The sequence below is a fragment of the Mustelus asterias genome, chromosome 12 (genome assembly GCF_964213995.1).
Source record: "Mustelus asterias chromosome 12, sMusAst1.hap1.1, whole genome shotgun sequence".
Classification (NCBI taxonomy): domain Eukaryota; kingdom Metazoa; phylum Chordata; class Chondrichthyes; order Carcharhiniformes; family Triakidae; genus Mustelus; species Mustelus asterias.
Window position 1 is genome coordinate 91215014 of NC_135812.1, and position 16204 is coordinate 91231217.

Here is a 16204-nt window from a genome sequence, read left to right on the forward strand (position 1 = left end):
CTTTGTCCTTCTAGGCAATAGAGGTCCCAGGTTTGGATGTTACTGTTGAAGAAGCTTTGACAGTTTGCTGCAGAACATGTTATAGAGGGTACACCCCAAAGCCACGGTTCCCTGATGGTGGAGGAAGTGAATGTTTAATGTGGGAACTGGGTACCTGTCAAGCATGCTACTTTGTTAGAATGGCACTGATCCAGGCAAGTAGAGAAGATTATTACATTGCACTCCTGATTAATGCCTTGTATATGCTGGAGAGGCTTTGGGAAGTTGGGAAGTCACTCTCTACAGAATTGCCAGCTTCTGATCTACTTTTGTGGCTATGTTATTTATGCAACTAGTCCAATTAAGTTTCTGGTCAGTGGTGATTTCACAGGATGTAGATGGCAGGGCATTTGGCAATGGTAATGTTAGGCTGTCTTGCTGGAGATGACCATTGCCAAGCACTAGAATGACTTGAATGTTACTTAATCAGCTCAACCCTGAATGTTGCCCATGCAGGCCATGCTTGCACATGAGCACGAAATGCTTTGTTATCTGTGAATTTGCAAATGGAACACTGTACTATCATCTGTGAATGTCCCCACTTTTTACTTGGTTAACAGGTAATCCCCAGGATTTTGATCATGGGGAATTCAGCAATGATAATACCATTGGATTCTCTCTTGTTGGAAATGGCCATTGCTTGGCACTTGTGTGGTACAAATGTTACTTGCCACATATCATTCCTAGCCCGAATGTTGCCCAGGTGCTGCTGTTTATTGGCAAGGACTGTTTCAGTATCAGAGGAGTTGTGATTGGTACTGAACATTGTCCAATCATCAGTGAACATTCCTACTCCTGACCTTATGATGGAGGGAATGTCAGTGATGAGGCAACTGAAGATGGTTGGTCATAGGACACTAGTCTGAGGAACTCCTGTGTTAAGGCTTGACCAGAAACCCCAAGGTATATTAGTTAGCCTAGACCTCAACATTTGCATTTGATTTTGGCATTTGGGTGAGCATAAAGTGTTTCACTCCAGGTATGATTCAAGTGATCCACGAGGAAGCTTTTATCAAAACAAACATTATTTAAGAACACAGTTAGAATATAACACAAAGATTTAGCATAACTTTTACCAATTAAAACATTTAGTCATGGCAAAATATAATCCTTAACAGCTGTTGTTCCAATTTAAAGCAAAATCCCATAGACATGCACCTTTCTTCAGAATTAGCATAAAAATAAGTATGCTCACGTGATGCTGGATTTTTGGCTTTTTAATACTTCTGGACAGAAATCCAGGCAGCAATTTTCGAAACAGCAACTCTCAGAGAAAAATCCCCTCTCATACAGCAGACTCTCCAAGATAGAAACTTATCCATTAGCAGATTCCAGTTTCCAACTTCAGTGAGGGGTAAAAAAAAAGAGACACTGCTTTCTCTCAGCTCCCAAACAGCATCTAAACTTGAATATTCTGTAAAAGCCCAGCTTCCCCTGTCACATGACCATACCTGCCAGTCATCCCAATCAAGCCCCACTCTGCAAAATTCCAGGAGAACACCAAGAACAGCATCAGTTCAGATTATGCAATTATGATGCTGCAGTAACGATACAGGATAGCAGTTGTAGACAGAATGGCACAGATAAAGTGGAAGAGATTGCTAGAAACATTCTGCACAAAAACAGAGCTCAAATATATTTATTAAAGGCAGTGTCATCGCACCTTCCCCCTTAAGAAAAAAATGAACCATCAATATGCAAAGATGGCTTCATTTTTCAAAACCTTCTGGTTTCAAAGTATTAGTACACTACTACACACATAACAGCAGTATAGTCCATTCAGTCCTTGTCTTCCACCACCGAACATTCCTTCTTTCATTTCTCAACACACTGCTGTTGTTCAGCTGCTTCCTCATTCCTCTCCAAAATTCTCCTTCAGTCCATAATGCTTTGATTCCAAGCTCGAACTCAATTTCGTCATTATGATTAGAAATGAGCTCTGGTCATGTCCTCAAAGAGCTCGACAGGATAAGGGGGATACAACTTTACATGCGTGTAGTCAGGGCCATTCAGAAAGGTCACCTTATCTCTGTCCTCTTTCCTTTTAACTGGTCTTAGTTCCTCTGACAGGCAGTCCAGCTCCTTTGTTTGCTCTGGCTTTTCACCTTCACTTTCTGCATACACTTTGGCAAAAACACACAGTAGATTGTCTCCCTTGATGTCAGAACCCGTTGCAACCAGGTTCCAGAGATCACTGTGGCAAATATGTGGCTATGAAAAGCATTGTAATTTACCTGAACACCAGCTGTGAGCAGTACTGTTTCACTTGGTATCCTTGTATCTGCCAACTGTATAGATTCATTATTTCAGCAGTTCATTTGGAATGATGGTACAGTTTCAGCTAACAGTCCAATTTCACATGTTGTCCTTTTCTTCTGTCTGCAGTCGTACAATACTTCTGCTCCTCAATTTCCCTTTTGGGATCACCTCTTGCAATTTATGTTCAGATAATTTCAGCAACTCAGGGACAGGTTCGAATTCAATCAACTGTTCTTGCATCTGCCTCCGTACCTGCTCACTTTCTTTATTCACATCATTGTCCAGTAACTGGTTTTCCTCCACCTTCACTAGTTTTTCATCATTGATCGAGACTTTCGGCTGCTGCATCTCAGATGGAGTAAACATCAGTTTCTCCTTCTGAACCAACTTGAGAAGATTAAGTCTGTACAGATATTGCTCTATTGGAACAGCTCTACAACTACCTCATTCACAATTATTTCAGTACTCCCTAGTTTATTCCCACATATCTCTCCATGTGATTTTAATAACTCTTTCAGGTCACTTTGATTTTCCTCCGGAAGGTAACTCAATAATTTATTCCAATTTCTGATAACTTCCTCATTATCCAATTTAGTTTGAGGAATGTCAAATTCAAAATCATCTGGATTTGATTCTTCAATCTGGTGTAACCATTAACACATCCCTCTTCTACTTTCCTTCCCTATCAAAATACCGTTTGAGCATATTCAATGATACCCTCTTGACTTTTCCTTCTATCTGGTGTTCTTATCAAATAATTTGCCTCACTTTATTTTCAATTTGATAAGGTCCACTAAACCTTGCTCTTAAAAGTTCACCGACCACTGGTAGTAATACTAAGACACCCCTCTAACAAAACTATGAATTTTTGATTTCTTATCCACTTCCTGTTTCATCACATGCTGTGCCACTTTTAAATGTAGTCTGGCCAACTCACCTGTTCTGTTCAATATTTCCCTAAAATTTGACACATAGCCCGATAATGTAGTCTCAGACCACTTACCAATTTCTCTTTAATTAATTTAAGTGGTCCTCTTACCGTATGACCAAAAATCAATTCAAATGGACTGAATGTAGTTGATTCATTAGGTGCATCCCTAATTGCGAAAAGTATAAATGGAATTCCTCTGGATAATCTTGACAATAAGCCCTCAACATTGTCTTTAAAGTTTGATGCCACCGCTCTAAAGTTCCTGCAATTCCGGACGGTACGCAGTTGATGTAAATTGTTTTACCTCTAAGCTATCCATAACCTCCTGAATAACTTTGAGGTAAAATTTAATCTTTGATCTGATTGTATTTATATGTGTAGTCCACATGTAGTTTAAAAAAAAGAGTAACTCCTCTACAATCCTTCTAGCTGTAATGTTGCATGATGGAATGGTCTCTGGAAACCTAGTAGACACATCCATTATGGTCAATAGATATTGATTCCCACTTTTTGTTTTAGGGAGGGGTCCTATGCAATCAATTAAGGCCCTTGTAAATGGTTCCTCAAATGCTGGAATGGGATTAAGAATGCTGGTTTTATCACTGCTAGAGGTTTCCCTATTGCCTGTCGTGTGACATGACCAGCAAAATTCAACCACATCTTTATGCAGTCCAGGCCAGTAAAAACGTTTTTGTATTTTACTTTGAGTTTTCCTTACTCTCAAATGACCTCCTACTGGTACCTCATGTGCTACCCATAGCACCTGCTTTCTATACCCGAACGGCAATACCACTTGGTGAACTTCTCCCCATTTTTCACCCGCCTGAATTTGTAAAGGTCTCCATTTCCTCATTAAGACCTCATTTTTAAGGTGATTGCATTCTGGTATACACTCTTCCTCCATGTACGCTTTCTGATACAACTTTATCTCTGTACCTTTCTGTTGTAATTCTGCCAGTGTTACTGAATTAAAAATATCCACTTCATCCTCCACCTGTTCTTGTTCTTTTCCAACTATTTGATCAAAAATTGTTTCTGATAATTAAACTTGAACTTTTTTATCTTCACTTTTTAATTTCCCCACTTGTCTTAACCTGTGGCTTTGTGACTTAGTTACCACATAATCAGGAAAAATCCCAGTATGTGTGCCTTTTAACAACTCAGTTGTTTGATTTTCCACTGACTCTTCAACCACAGTAGGCATCACTCCAGCTGTGATCCAGCTATATCATTACCCAAGATAAACTGTATCCCTGCACAAGACCATTTCTGTATTACTCCCACAACCGCTTAACCACTTTTCACTGGAGTCTCCAACCACACCTTATATAATGGAGCACTACTCTTCTCGCCCTGAATTCCACATATTACCACCTTTTCTGGCAATATTCCTTCCAAACTACATAACTCCTCATCTCTCACCATCAAAGATTGACTTTCCCCCATATCTCTTAAAATTTTAACTTCTTTACCTCCTACTCCTCCTAATACACATGAGTAAACTGAACCCACACACGGAAATTCTTTAAAGAGATCTGGCACTTTCTTATCAAATAACCCCTGACCAGGCTGTACCTTCTTTTTGCACCTCTTTAGCTTCAACTGGTGTTTCTTTTTAACACTTTAACAAACTCCACTGGCTTATCCTGTTTTAGCACGTCTGTCTTCCCAGTGCTTTTCTTAAATCGCCAACACTGCGACTTTGTGTGTCCTAATTTATTACAGTGAAAACATCTGAGGCTTTTTATTTCTCTTCCACCCTCATGTGTTTCTTTTTTAACCCAAAGTACACAGTCTTTATTATTTCCCACGAGATCTCCTTTACCACCTAAGGATTTCACTTTTCCCCAGTTTCTATCCCTCACAGGCTAAAACTGATGTCAGAAACCAAACTTTGATGAATTAATTCATAATCATCTGCCGTTTCTGCTGCTAACCTCTCAGTTTTTAACCTTCTGCTCTTCTACATGAATTCTCACTACTTCGGAAAGTGAATTTTTAAACTCCTCCAAAGTAACTGTTTTTCTAAGAGCGTCATTCGTCTGGTCTATTTTCAAGGGGGCAAGTCAATTTTTGATGAGAGATGAGGAGTTAGGTTTCATGGATGCCCAGTTTTGAGCTGCTGGTTATTTTTTGGATCTCTCGCACAATGGTGGTGCCAAGCAACTCAATCAAAGCATCTGCAAGGATGAGGTTTGTTCCCTCATGTTGGTTCTTTCATTACCTGCCACAGAGGTAGTCTGTCAGCGAAACTTGCGATTTTGTCAGATAGTAATGCTGAGGCTCCAGCTTTTTATCTTATTGTAAATAACCAGGAATTTGGAATAAAGGGCAAATATCCAAGTTTGAAGATGAAACTAAAATAGGATGTATAACTGATTGTGAAGAAGAAAGCAGAAAATTGCAAAAGATTGGGTGTCACGCAGATTCAATTTGACAAACGTAACTTTGGATTTTGGAATTGTATATGGGAATAAAATCTTAAATGAGCGCATTAGAAGTGGTGGATTACCAAAATAATTTGGGAGGGTAGGTTCTGAATTAAAAAATAGTTAATCAGTTATTGAAATGTTATTTAAAAAAGCTGCTCCATGTTGGATTTCATAAGAATGGGAGAGCAAAGATTTGGTACTGCAATTATGTACAAACTACTTATCTAACTATATTTGGAATAATACATTCAGTTTTAGGCAGGCATAGAGGGAAGCTCTTTGTAAATTATTCCTGAAAAGGGCTGAACATGTTTCCTTCTATCTTCTATACCACCATTTTGTGCCTAAAAATCAAGTGATGGATAAACCTATGCATAAGTTTCTGGTTGTAGAGTATCAAGTTTTGAATATTGTTGGTAGAATGCATTTTCAACCTGGTCATTGCAATTTCTTGCTTTTTGTTTAGGTAGTATTCTTCAGTACCTGAAGAAGAAAAAACCTAAAGATGCTTTCTGTATTGTTGGAATTACAATGATTGACCTTTATCCAGAGGATTCCTGGAATTTTGTGTTTGGACAGGCATCTCTTACAGAAGGTAAAGAAATGCAGGATGTGTATTCCTTCCCACACCCCTTTTGTTTTCATTTGCGTTTAAATTTCTTTAGTTACTGCCATACCTTCCTGTAATTGAGGTTAATTTATATAATCATCAGCTTTGTAATTCTAATCTATCCAAAGCCCAGGTAAACTTTACCGTACATAGGTTTATTTACTTTCTCATCCTGACCCGCCTTATGGGTCCTCCAAATAAGCATCAGAACAAAGTAACAAATGTTATTAATGAAGAGCTCATCTGACGAAAAATTGAAATAATTATACCGGGCATTGATGAGTTGCATTTAGAATACTGTCTTTAGTTTTGGCCTCCTTATCTAAGGAAGGATATAGTTGCCTTACAGGGAGTGCAGCAAAGGTTCACTGGACTGGTTAGTGGGATGAGAATTGTCATTTGAGGATATATTCCCTGGAGTTTAGAAGAATGAGAGGCTTGACAGGGTGGATGCTGAGGAAATGTTTTGCCTGACTGAGGAATCTAGAACAGGGTCACATCTCAGAAGAAGAGTTTGGATATTAAGAACTAAGATGAGAAGCAATTTCTTCACTCAGAGGCTTGTGAATCTTTGGAATTCTCTACCCCAGAGCTCTGTGGCTGCTCAGTCATTGAGTATATTCAAGTCCGAGGTATATAGATTTTCCAGTATTAGGAGAATTAAGGGATTTGGGGTAGTGTGGAAAGGTAGAGTTGATGCAGAAGATCAGCCATGATCTTTTTGAAGGCAGAACAGGTTCAAAGATCCAAATGTCTTAGACCAGCTCCTGTTCCTTATGTAAGCTGTTGGTAGAAATAACTAATTTGTCAGTGAGGTATGAAGCAATTGGAGGAGCACATGGGACTGATGCTTGAGAGTTGCCTCAGAAATTGCAATAATTTGGAGGGAAGAAGAGCTCTGCTGACAATCTGAGACTGATATCAGCCTACTGTTTTCTTGCAGAGGGCTGGCAGTGCCGTCCGTTTTATTTCCAGGAATAATGCAACCAAATCAATAGTTTATGTCTGCACATTTCCACAGATGACTGATTGTCTACCTCAGTTATTCGTGGCTCCCTACTGATTAGGTGGCTAAAGTTAAGGGATGGAGCATTTTTTTAAGTGAGGTACTTTCCACTAATTTGAATTGGAAAGTGAATCAAATTCAGGTCAGCAGTTGATTATAGTTCTAATCAACCGCAATATTCAGTTCTGTTCATTACAGCTGAGAATTGTAACATTTTTGCCACTGTGGAAAGTAAGTAGATTTTATTTGATCCTCTGAATGTCCTGAGTATTTTTCAATATTTAAACACGTAATTTAGGAGCATTTCTTACTTTTGAAGTAAAGTGCAACTTGTTGAATGCTGCCTTGGAACCTTATATATATATATATATATAATACTTAAACGGATTTTCAATTTGAGTTAGTTGGTTGTAGATGTTATTTTGGCTTATTTGTACATAGCATGAAAAAATGCTGAAATATGATGCTTGGTGCAAACTTATACGTATCTTTTATAGGGATGGGCGTTTTTAGCTTTGCTAGATATGATGATGATTTTTACACTACGAACTATAAAGGAAGGCTGAAGGAAAAGAAACAGGCTCCTGACGATTATTCAGTCTTTGATGGATACTACACACCACCCATTACAAGCAAGCTGCTGCTAAGATCATGCAAGGTGGGTGCGTTTGCAGAACTGAAGACACTGCATTAAGAAACAGTTGCTTTAAACAGGAGCAGAGTTGTGCTTTGTAGACATCGTTTCAGCTTGGCTCAATTGGGCTGTCCCTTTATCTCTGAGTCAGATAGTTGTAGGTTGAAGTTTTAATATCGGCCAGTGCAGTCCAATATATCAGTCACATGTGACTAACTGCAAATCCACGAGCAGCTAATTGCATTTCTGCTTAGTAAAAATAAAAATTGTCAATAGCTACGTGATCTCCGTGCTCATATTCTCACGATATGCATTGTTGTGTGTTCTTTCTTGGCTACTACAAGGAAATCAGCATCCACCCACCTTCTGGATGGATCTTGCTGCATGTCAATATTCTCAGCAATTATAACTGCAGTGATTTTTAAAAAAAAATTATTCTTCCATGGAATGTGGTTATCAGTGGCAAAGCCAGCATTTGTTCCCTAATTACATTTGAATTGAATAGCTTGCCAGTCCATTTCAGAGGGCAGTTAGGAGTCAACCACATTACTTTGGGCCTGGAGTTGTACGTAGGTCAGACCAAAGATTACACATTTCCTTCCCTAAAGGACATTAATGAACAGATGGGTTTTACAACAATTGATGATCGTTTCAAGATCACGATTACTGAGACTAGTTTTCAATTTCAGACTTTATTAATTGAATTTAAATTCCACCTATCTTCTGTGGTGGGATTTGAACCCGTGTCCCCAGAGCATTAGCCTGGGCCTCTAGATTGCTAGTTGATGACATTACCACTACCCCACCAAGTCCCCATTTCTCCACCATTTCCTGGTCGGAAACAATCCAGTATAAGGGAATAATGATCTGCAGCATGGATAGATGTGGAAAGATTAACCCCTTGTTTCACTTTGTTCAGGATGGCAGGAGGAGACCATATAGCTTTAGCAAGTAGACATGTATTTGCTGAATCTGTTAGTAGTCAAAGTGTGTACCATGGGGCTAGATTCATTGCTGGAAAAGGTTTAATGAGGCCTGACAGTGTAAGTGTCCTGAAACTCTCCATTGGCAGACAACACTCTCCCACCACCTCGGCGTTCTTCTGCGCAACACTCCTTTGATCAATGTACTTTAATGTCATACAACATTCCTTTTCTCCAACCTCCTCCTCAAATCTCTGCCTCAACCAGCAGGACTAACACTCACTTGCAACATGTTGCCCTCTCGTTTCATTCCCATAGAGGCTTTCCTCGGTTGTTTGCCCTCTATCCTCAGCAGTTAACTGCTCACACTCCTAACTCTTTGCCTTTTGTCTTTGCAACCAAAGAAAGCTCACAATTCCAGGAAGAGGAAAAGAACCGGGGTAGGCCTGTCGCCATTGCCACCCAGACTGAAGGAAGAGGAAACTGTGGAGATCAGCAGGGTTCGACCTGTATAGGTCGTCCCCATTGTGGTGGCCAAGGAACTTGGAGACAACGTTGGGTAAAGTTGCCACTTGGAACTGACTGAACTCAGTCATACTGAATCACTCTTACCAACTACATTAAATGTCATGATCTGCAATATGATCATTTGAAACCTGGGTTCAGCACCAAATCATGACTTTCATCTGATACAGATGCATTGTCAATGCTGGCAAAGGAGATCAGGGATGATGCCAAGAATTCTTTGAGGAGGCACTGTGACTCCTGTGTGCCCTCCACCTGTACAGATCCACATACCTCAGTGAACCCAGTTTCTCTGACAGATAGGGTGGCAGGGAGTTAGGAGGACATCATATGGAGCAGGTGCTGGATGCAAGGACAGCAATGGAAAGTCACTGTCAAGAGAGTGCAGAACACCAAGTTCTATTCAGCTGGACACAGATTGAGAGCCTCCGGGTTCATACATTTGTGAAACAGGAACAAGCAATGTATCAGTCAGAATTTCCAGAGGCAGTTTTCAACGTTGCACGGAAAATGGAAGAGCCCATTTCTAGAATGATCGTCATGATGTCTCAGCATTTCCGTTGGTGACCATTTCCATTGGTGACCACCTCCATCGAAAGAACCTTTGTGGAGAGTCTGATGTGGTAGGTCACGCAGTGCACCCAGTAGCTTGCACTCCATGATAGCCAGTTTGCACAGCATCTATCAAAGCTGTGGCTAAATGTCACAATCACATGCAGCCAAGAGCTCTTCTTCTCTTGGTTAATAAGGAAATGTGAGTGGACCCATGAAGGGAAGATGAAGAAAAGGCAGTTGGCAGTAGAAGTTCTTCTCAAATTGTTTCCTTTTCCAGCCCTTGTCCTCCACCCGTCTGAGAGCCATCCAGGCTGTGCCCTGACCCGATGCCCAACTTTGCCCTTGCACAGATACAGGTCAGGTAGTCTTTGGTGAAACCCTTCCTGGCTTCAATCCCAGAGCTGTCTGTTTTGGGTATCATGTCAAAGCAGGAGAATGAGCAGGATGTAGCTAGCCCTGCTGAAGCCATAGGTGTAGCACCAAAAAGAAATAGTAAAAAGCATATGAGGAAAAGGTCTCCGTTGCACAAAGGGAATCATTTGGGTGCTTATTGCATTGTTCCTGTACCATTGATGCTCTTTATTTGAATGAAAGAATATTTATCTGAACTACTGGTTTGCACAGAGGTTGTGATGGAAAGCTTTCAAAGCTGAAAGCACACTTTCAAGTGAAGCAGACTTGGATGAGGCCGTCACAGGCTTCTTCAGTAGGCAGGTCTGCGGCTGGAGGTGCCAACATGAAGTGCCATCCGGATGCTCCTCCTCATTCTCCTCTGAGGATTCTCGACCTTCTGCACATTCTTCTGGTGCCAGCTCCAATCTTCTCTGCAGGCACCACAAGTCTCACAATTGTAGACACTAGCTGGGCACATTGAAGGACGCCTACAGATCGGTCAAAGTAATAGGACCTCATTTTAAGCTAGCCAGTGGATTGCTCTGTTGCTGCTTGCTAGTAATGGTGGCTTCTGTTGTATCTCTTCTGTGCTACTGTGATATGGTTCCTCACTGGGGTGATGGGCCATGCCTGTATGGCTTTCACGTGTTCCCGTGAGCCAGCCTTTGAGGCTGTCTTGTGGAGAGAGCTTCGTAGTTTGACACTGTTGAAAGATGAATATTGGCAGCTCCCTGGCTACTTTGCGCACACCTGCATTATCCTCTTGGGTTTGGTCATATATAAGCTGTGCACTCAGAATGAAAGCCTTTCCAATCTACAAATATATCTGGCTATTCTGATGACATATTCATTCCCACATAGGTGCTGTCATTGACAGCAATGAAGTATATTCTGCATTAAATCTTTAGAGAATAGAAGATAGTATTCTGGATTGGGTCTGTTAAAGTGGAGAGATATAGCTTTCAGAAAAGACTGAAAATAGGTTTTTTTCATATTTAAGAATGGATAGCTGAACATAGCATTGCTCTATTGATTTTTTAAAAATATGTAAATCAGGTTATTATGTCACCTTCAGTTGAAACTTTCTGTATTTTCAGACTTTAACTCATGAAATTGGACACATTTTTGGCATGCATCACTGCCAGTGGTTGCAATGTGTAATGCAAGGTTCCAACCATTTAGAGGAGTCTGACCGACGACCAATTGATCTTTGCCCTATTTGCCTAAGAAAGCTGCAGTGCGTCATTAACTTTGACATTAAGGAGAGATATAAGGTAGAGTAACAGTTATTAACTTTTTTGTTTTCCTCTGTGAAGTATTATGAAAGGTTTCAAATAAAAATGAAGAATATATTGTGCTACTGTGAAAATTACATTATTACTATGATTGATTAGTACTTTATAGTGGTTTTCTTCAGAATATTTCCTAATGTATAGAGTAGTGCTTCCCAAACGTTTTCCTCGTGTGACCCCATTTTAATGCTTCCAGGCATTATGTGAACCCAGGGTGAAAATGTTTGGAGAGGCAGGTATGAGTAGGAGACGGAAGGAATTGAGTGTGCTCCAGTTACCACTCCTTCACCTCCTCCAGTTCACTCTCCTTCATCCCACTCGCAGAAATCAGTCCAGAAATCTGTCCAAGCTGCACAGCAGTCATTGCTGCCTCGATACTCGCTAACTCAAAATTGCAACTCGCTATTCCACTGGCGGCTGCGATCACAGTTAGGAAGCTTTGGAGTGGTGGTTCAAGGTAATTGTTTTTTTGAACTAAAACTGTCAAGAATGAATTGATATTCATTGTTTAGTGGTAGAACTCGCCTAACATGTTTCTGAACATGAATAACATGTCCCCTCACATAAATTATGTAACTACTTTGCATCCTACCAGCACGTATAGTAATTTTAGTTCTTAAAGTGAAGATTAATTTTAATAGATCAGCTTTTAAAATCAGCCAGTCCAAACAAAGACAAAAAGTACAGCAAAGAAAACAGAAAATATTGCAAAGGCTCAGCAGGTCAGGAAGCATATGTAGAGAGAGAAACAGTTAACATTTCAGGTCAATGACCTTTCATCCAAACTGGGAAAGGTTAGAAATGTAATAGGTTTTGAGCAGGGTGGGAATGGGACTAAAGGAAGACCTGTGATGGGGTGGAAAACAGGATAGATTGATTGACAGAAGGATTAATCTTTACAGGCCAAAGGGAATGGTGAAGGAGCAGGCAGAGAAAGAAATAAACATAAGATGTGCTGAGAGCAGAGGTGCTGAAAGCAAAAATAAGAGAAAAACCGAAACATGCAAAGAATAGGAATCAAAATGAGGAGATAGAATTTACAGTCTGCAATCGTTAAACTCAGTGTCGAGTCCAGAAGGTAATAAAGTGCCTATTTGAAAGATGAGATGCTGTTCCTGGAGGTTACTTTGAGCGTCACTGGAACAGTGCAGCAGGTCAAAGACGGACATGGCAGTGTGAGAGTAAGTTGGAAAATTAAACTGACATGCTACCAGAAGCTCAGGGTCATGCTTTTGGACTGAACAGGGATGTTTTTCAAGCCCAATACATTTGGCCTTCCCAACGAATAGAGCCCTGACAGTGTGTAGGATGTGAGGAAGTGTGGTCAAGGTAACTGTTGGAGTCAGTGGCTTTATAATAAATATTAGCTGATTGCCGGTCGTCAGCTTGTTAGAAACATAGAAAATAGAAGCAGGTGTAGTCCATTCGGCCCGTCAAGCCTGCTCCGCCATTCATTTTCATCACGGTCTGAAGTTGTCCAGACCATGCTGCATTTGGGCATGGACTGCTTCATTATAGGAGTTCTAGATGGAACTGAACACTGTCCTATTCAGCTGCAAGCATCCCCATATTTGACCCAAGAAGGTTATTGATGAAGCAATTTTGTTGCATTAGAGCATTGGCAGTAGTAAAGGAACTACTGCAGTAATATCCTTAGTCTGAGATGATTGGTGTTCGACAACCACAAACCTCTTTCTTTATGCCAGCTTTGGATAGTTTTCTCTCAATTCCCATTGACTTCAGTTTTGTTAGAGCTTCTTGATGCCACATTCTGTCATAGTGTGAATGGCAGTCACACTCACCTCACTTTTTGAAATTTAACTCCACTCTGTTAGACCAAGGCTGAATGTGATCTGGAGCTGAGTGTTTCTGGCAAAATGCAACCTGAGCAAGCTTGAGCAGGTCATTGGTAATTGTTGTTGATAGCCTCTAGTTGCTTCTGGAGGCACCTGCGCTGCGCTGCTCTGCTCTACTTACTGGAAGCAGCAGTCACGAGTGGCCTGTGTGTGCACCAAAACTGGTGCTATCATGATGAAACTCAGCCCTACCAGCTGATTTGATGCTCAGTTGGTGAACCTGGACCACTCGGGTCTATTAACTATTAAATTTGTCATTCACCAAAGAGCATGCATTCAACTTCCTAATTGGCCCACATTTTTAAAAAATACTTTTCCAATTCAATCAAATCAAATCCAATTCACAGTCTCAACAAGTTGAGACATTTCAGATCCAGGCTGACAAGACAGGGCGAGCGACCAAACCACCCCGTCCTGGGCCTGATCTACATGAGCCAAGCTGATTGGAGAAGGGGGAGGTTCCTCCTCCAAGACTTGAGCTCATTTGCAACTTAGCCAAAAGGCCGAGATGCCGCTTTAAAAAATTGCTTCATATGAAACATATGAAGCTTCAGTGTAACCTAATGACCTCAACCAAGTGCGGCCGACCATGGGCTGCCGACCATACTACACTTGATCTTAGCCAAAAGGTTGGCCCACACTAGCGTTATTTAAGGTATCTGATAACTTTCAAGTGCAGTTCTTTTGACTTCTCCATAGATTGAGTTTAAGGAAGTACTGTGCACATTTTCAGAGGTATGTTTTGAGTGCTAATTATCAGGAAGGATTTGCTGACCAGGGTGATAGAGAATTTTGCCTCTATCCTGCAAATGCATATTTCACATCCTTCATAGACAAGGCAAAGCTTTCAGAATTTTAAATCAGCCTTTATTCATGCTCTAGTCAGGAAGTCTGCTTTCTACCAGGTGGCATACAGACTTGTTAAGTGATACATGCCATGCACAATTATATCTTTGCTTATCTTGCAAGTAGTTGGTATATGCCAATCACAAGTATACATTTGTTCAGAAGTTATTGATATCCAATTACAACTAATAGTTCTGATTACTTCATTTATGCCAGGTGAATGTAGTTAACCAGTTACAACCTCTATATACTTGTATACCTACATGGTTACACCATCTAAACATCCACACCTGATGTTATGGCTACCACTTTGTGGTTATCAGAATTCTCACCCTCTTATCCCTTGTTCAGCTTGTCTGTGCTACCCACCTGCAAGTGTGGGAACTGCACTGAAACATCTTCATAGCAGTTTCCCAGGGAACTGTGCTGTACTTACTTCACAGGGGAATTCTACTGCATTCAATAATTTTCACAAGTTATGAGGATGTGGTTGCAACATCACTTGGTTTGCAATATGACCATGAGACTGATCAGAGCTTGTAGAGGGAACTGTGGGTTGTGACCCCCACAGAGATGCACTCCCTCCAAGGCAGCAGTGGTGGTTGTGGGGAGGTGGCTATGGCAGGTTATCACTGCTTGCTGCCCCGCAACAAAAGGGTGGACAGTGAACCCAAAGGTCCCTTTAACCTTAGCACTTCGAGTGCTGAGGGGATCCAGGATCTTTGTGTGCTGATTGGCACAGGCAGAGGCAGTTAAGCGTAACTCAGTTACTGACTGCAGGAGAAATCAGGAGGCTATGTGGCTGAGCCAGGAAGGTGAATGCCTGCTTCATACTTTACTGTGTTTCTGTTACTGCCTACCTGTACAGCTAGGTTGTTCAGCAGATAAAATGCATTACTGCAAGATACTGTTGATATTTAAGAAGAATTCAGATGAAGACCTGATAAATATTGAAGGGAATGGGAAAAGAGTGCGATGGCGGTGCAGTGATTTGTAATGGTGGAGCTGGGGAATTGTATTAGAGTGACTAGGTCCAATGCAGTACCAACACGGTACTGGGCGGCATGATGGCACAATGGTTAGCCTCACAGAGAGAGGAGAAACCCTACAGTACAGAAAGAGGCCATTCGGCCCATCGAGTCTGCACCGACCACAATCCCACCCAGGCCCTACCCCCATATCCCTACATATTTTACCCACTAATCCCTCTAATCTACGCATCCCAGGACACTAAGGGGCAATTTTAGCATGGCCAATCAACCTAACCCGCACATCTTTGGACTGTGGGAGGAAACCGGAGCACCCGGAGGAAACCCACGCAGACACGAGGAGAATGTGCAAACTCCACACAGACAGTGACCCAAGCCGGGAATCGAACCCAGGCCCCTGGAGCTGTGAAGCAGCAGTGCTAACCACTGTGCTACCGTGCTGCCCTAGGGACCCAGGTTCGATTCCCGGCTTGGGTCACTGTCTGTGTGGAGTTTGCACGTTCTCCCTGTGTCTGCGTGGGTTTCCTCTGGGTGCTCCGGTTTCCTCCCACAGTCTGAAAGATGTGCTGGCTGGGTGGATTGACCTGAACAGGCGCCGGAGTGTGGCGACAAGGGGAATTTCGCAGTAACTTCATTGCAGTGTAAGCCTTACTTGTGACTAATAAATAAACTTTAAACACAGGCAGTATATACTGAATAACCTTAGCTACTGTAACTATGAAAGTCATAGTGCTGCTCTGTTAGGCAGTATTCATTGACTCTTATGAAGCTGAAACAATATTGCGGAATCAAGTAAGATCACTTCACATGCAGCTAATATGAAGGAATAATTTACGTTGATGAACTTGAGGCAAGTCAGTATCATAGTTTCAGCTGTTTGTATTAGGGTGCCAGACCAGAACCCCAAGGTATGC

The 16204-nt window shown here is 41.3% G+C and overlaps 1 protein-coding gene across 9 annotated transcripts in view; it reads left to right on the forward strand.

Annotated features, from left to right (window-relative positions):
- The window catches only part of amz2 (archaelysin family metallopeptidase 2), a 35516-nt gene that overhangs the window by 16466 nt on the left and 2846 nt on the right, over nt 1–16204 (forward strand). For 7 of the 9 annotated variants that reach the window (XM_078225615.1, XM_078225614.1, XM_078225610.1 and 4 more), the window contains 3 exons: nt 6128–6256; nt 7775–7935; nt 11405–11581. In XM_078225615.1, the coding sequence (XP_078081741.1) occupies nt 6128–6256; nt 7775–7935; nt 11405–11581 (467 nt within the window). Of the gene's footprint in view, nt 1–6127; nt 6257–7774; nt 7936–11404; nt 11582–11795; nt 12057–16204 lie in introns of all 9 variants that reach the window. The other 2 variants (XR_013499172.1, XM_078225609.1) reach the window with 2 other exon arrangements.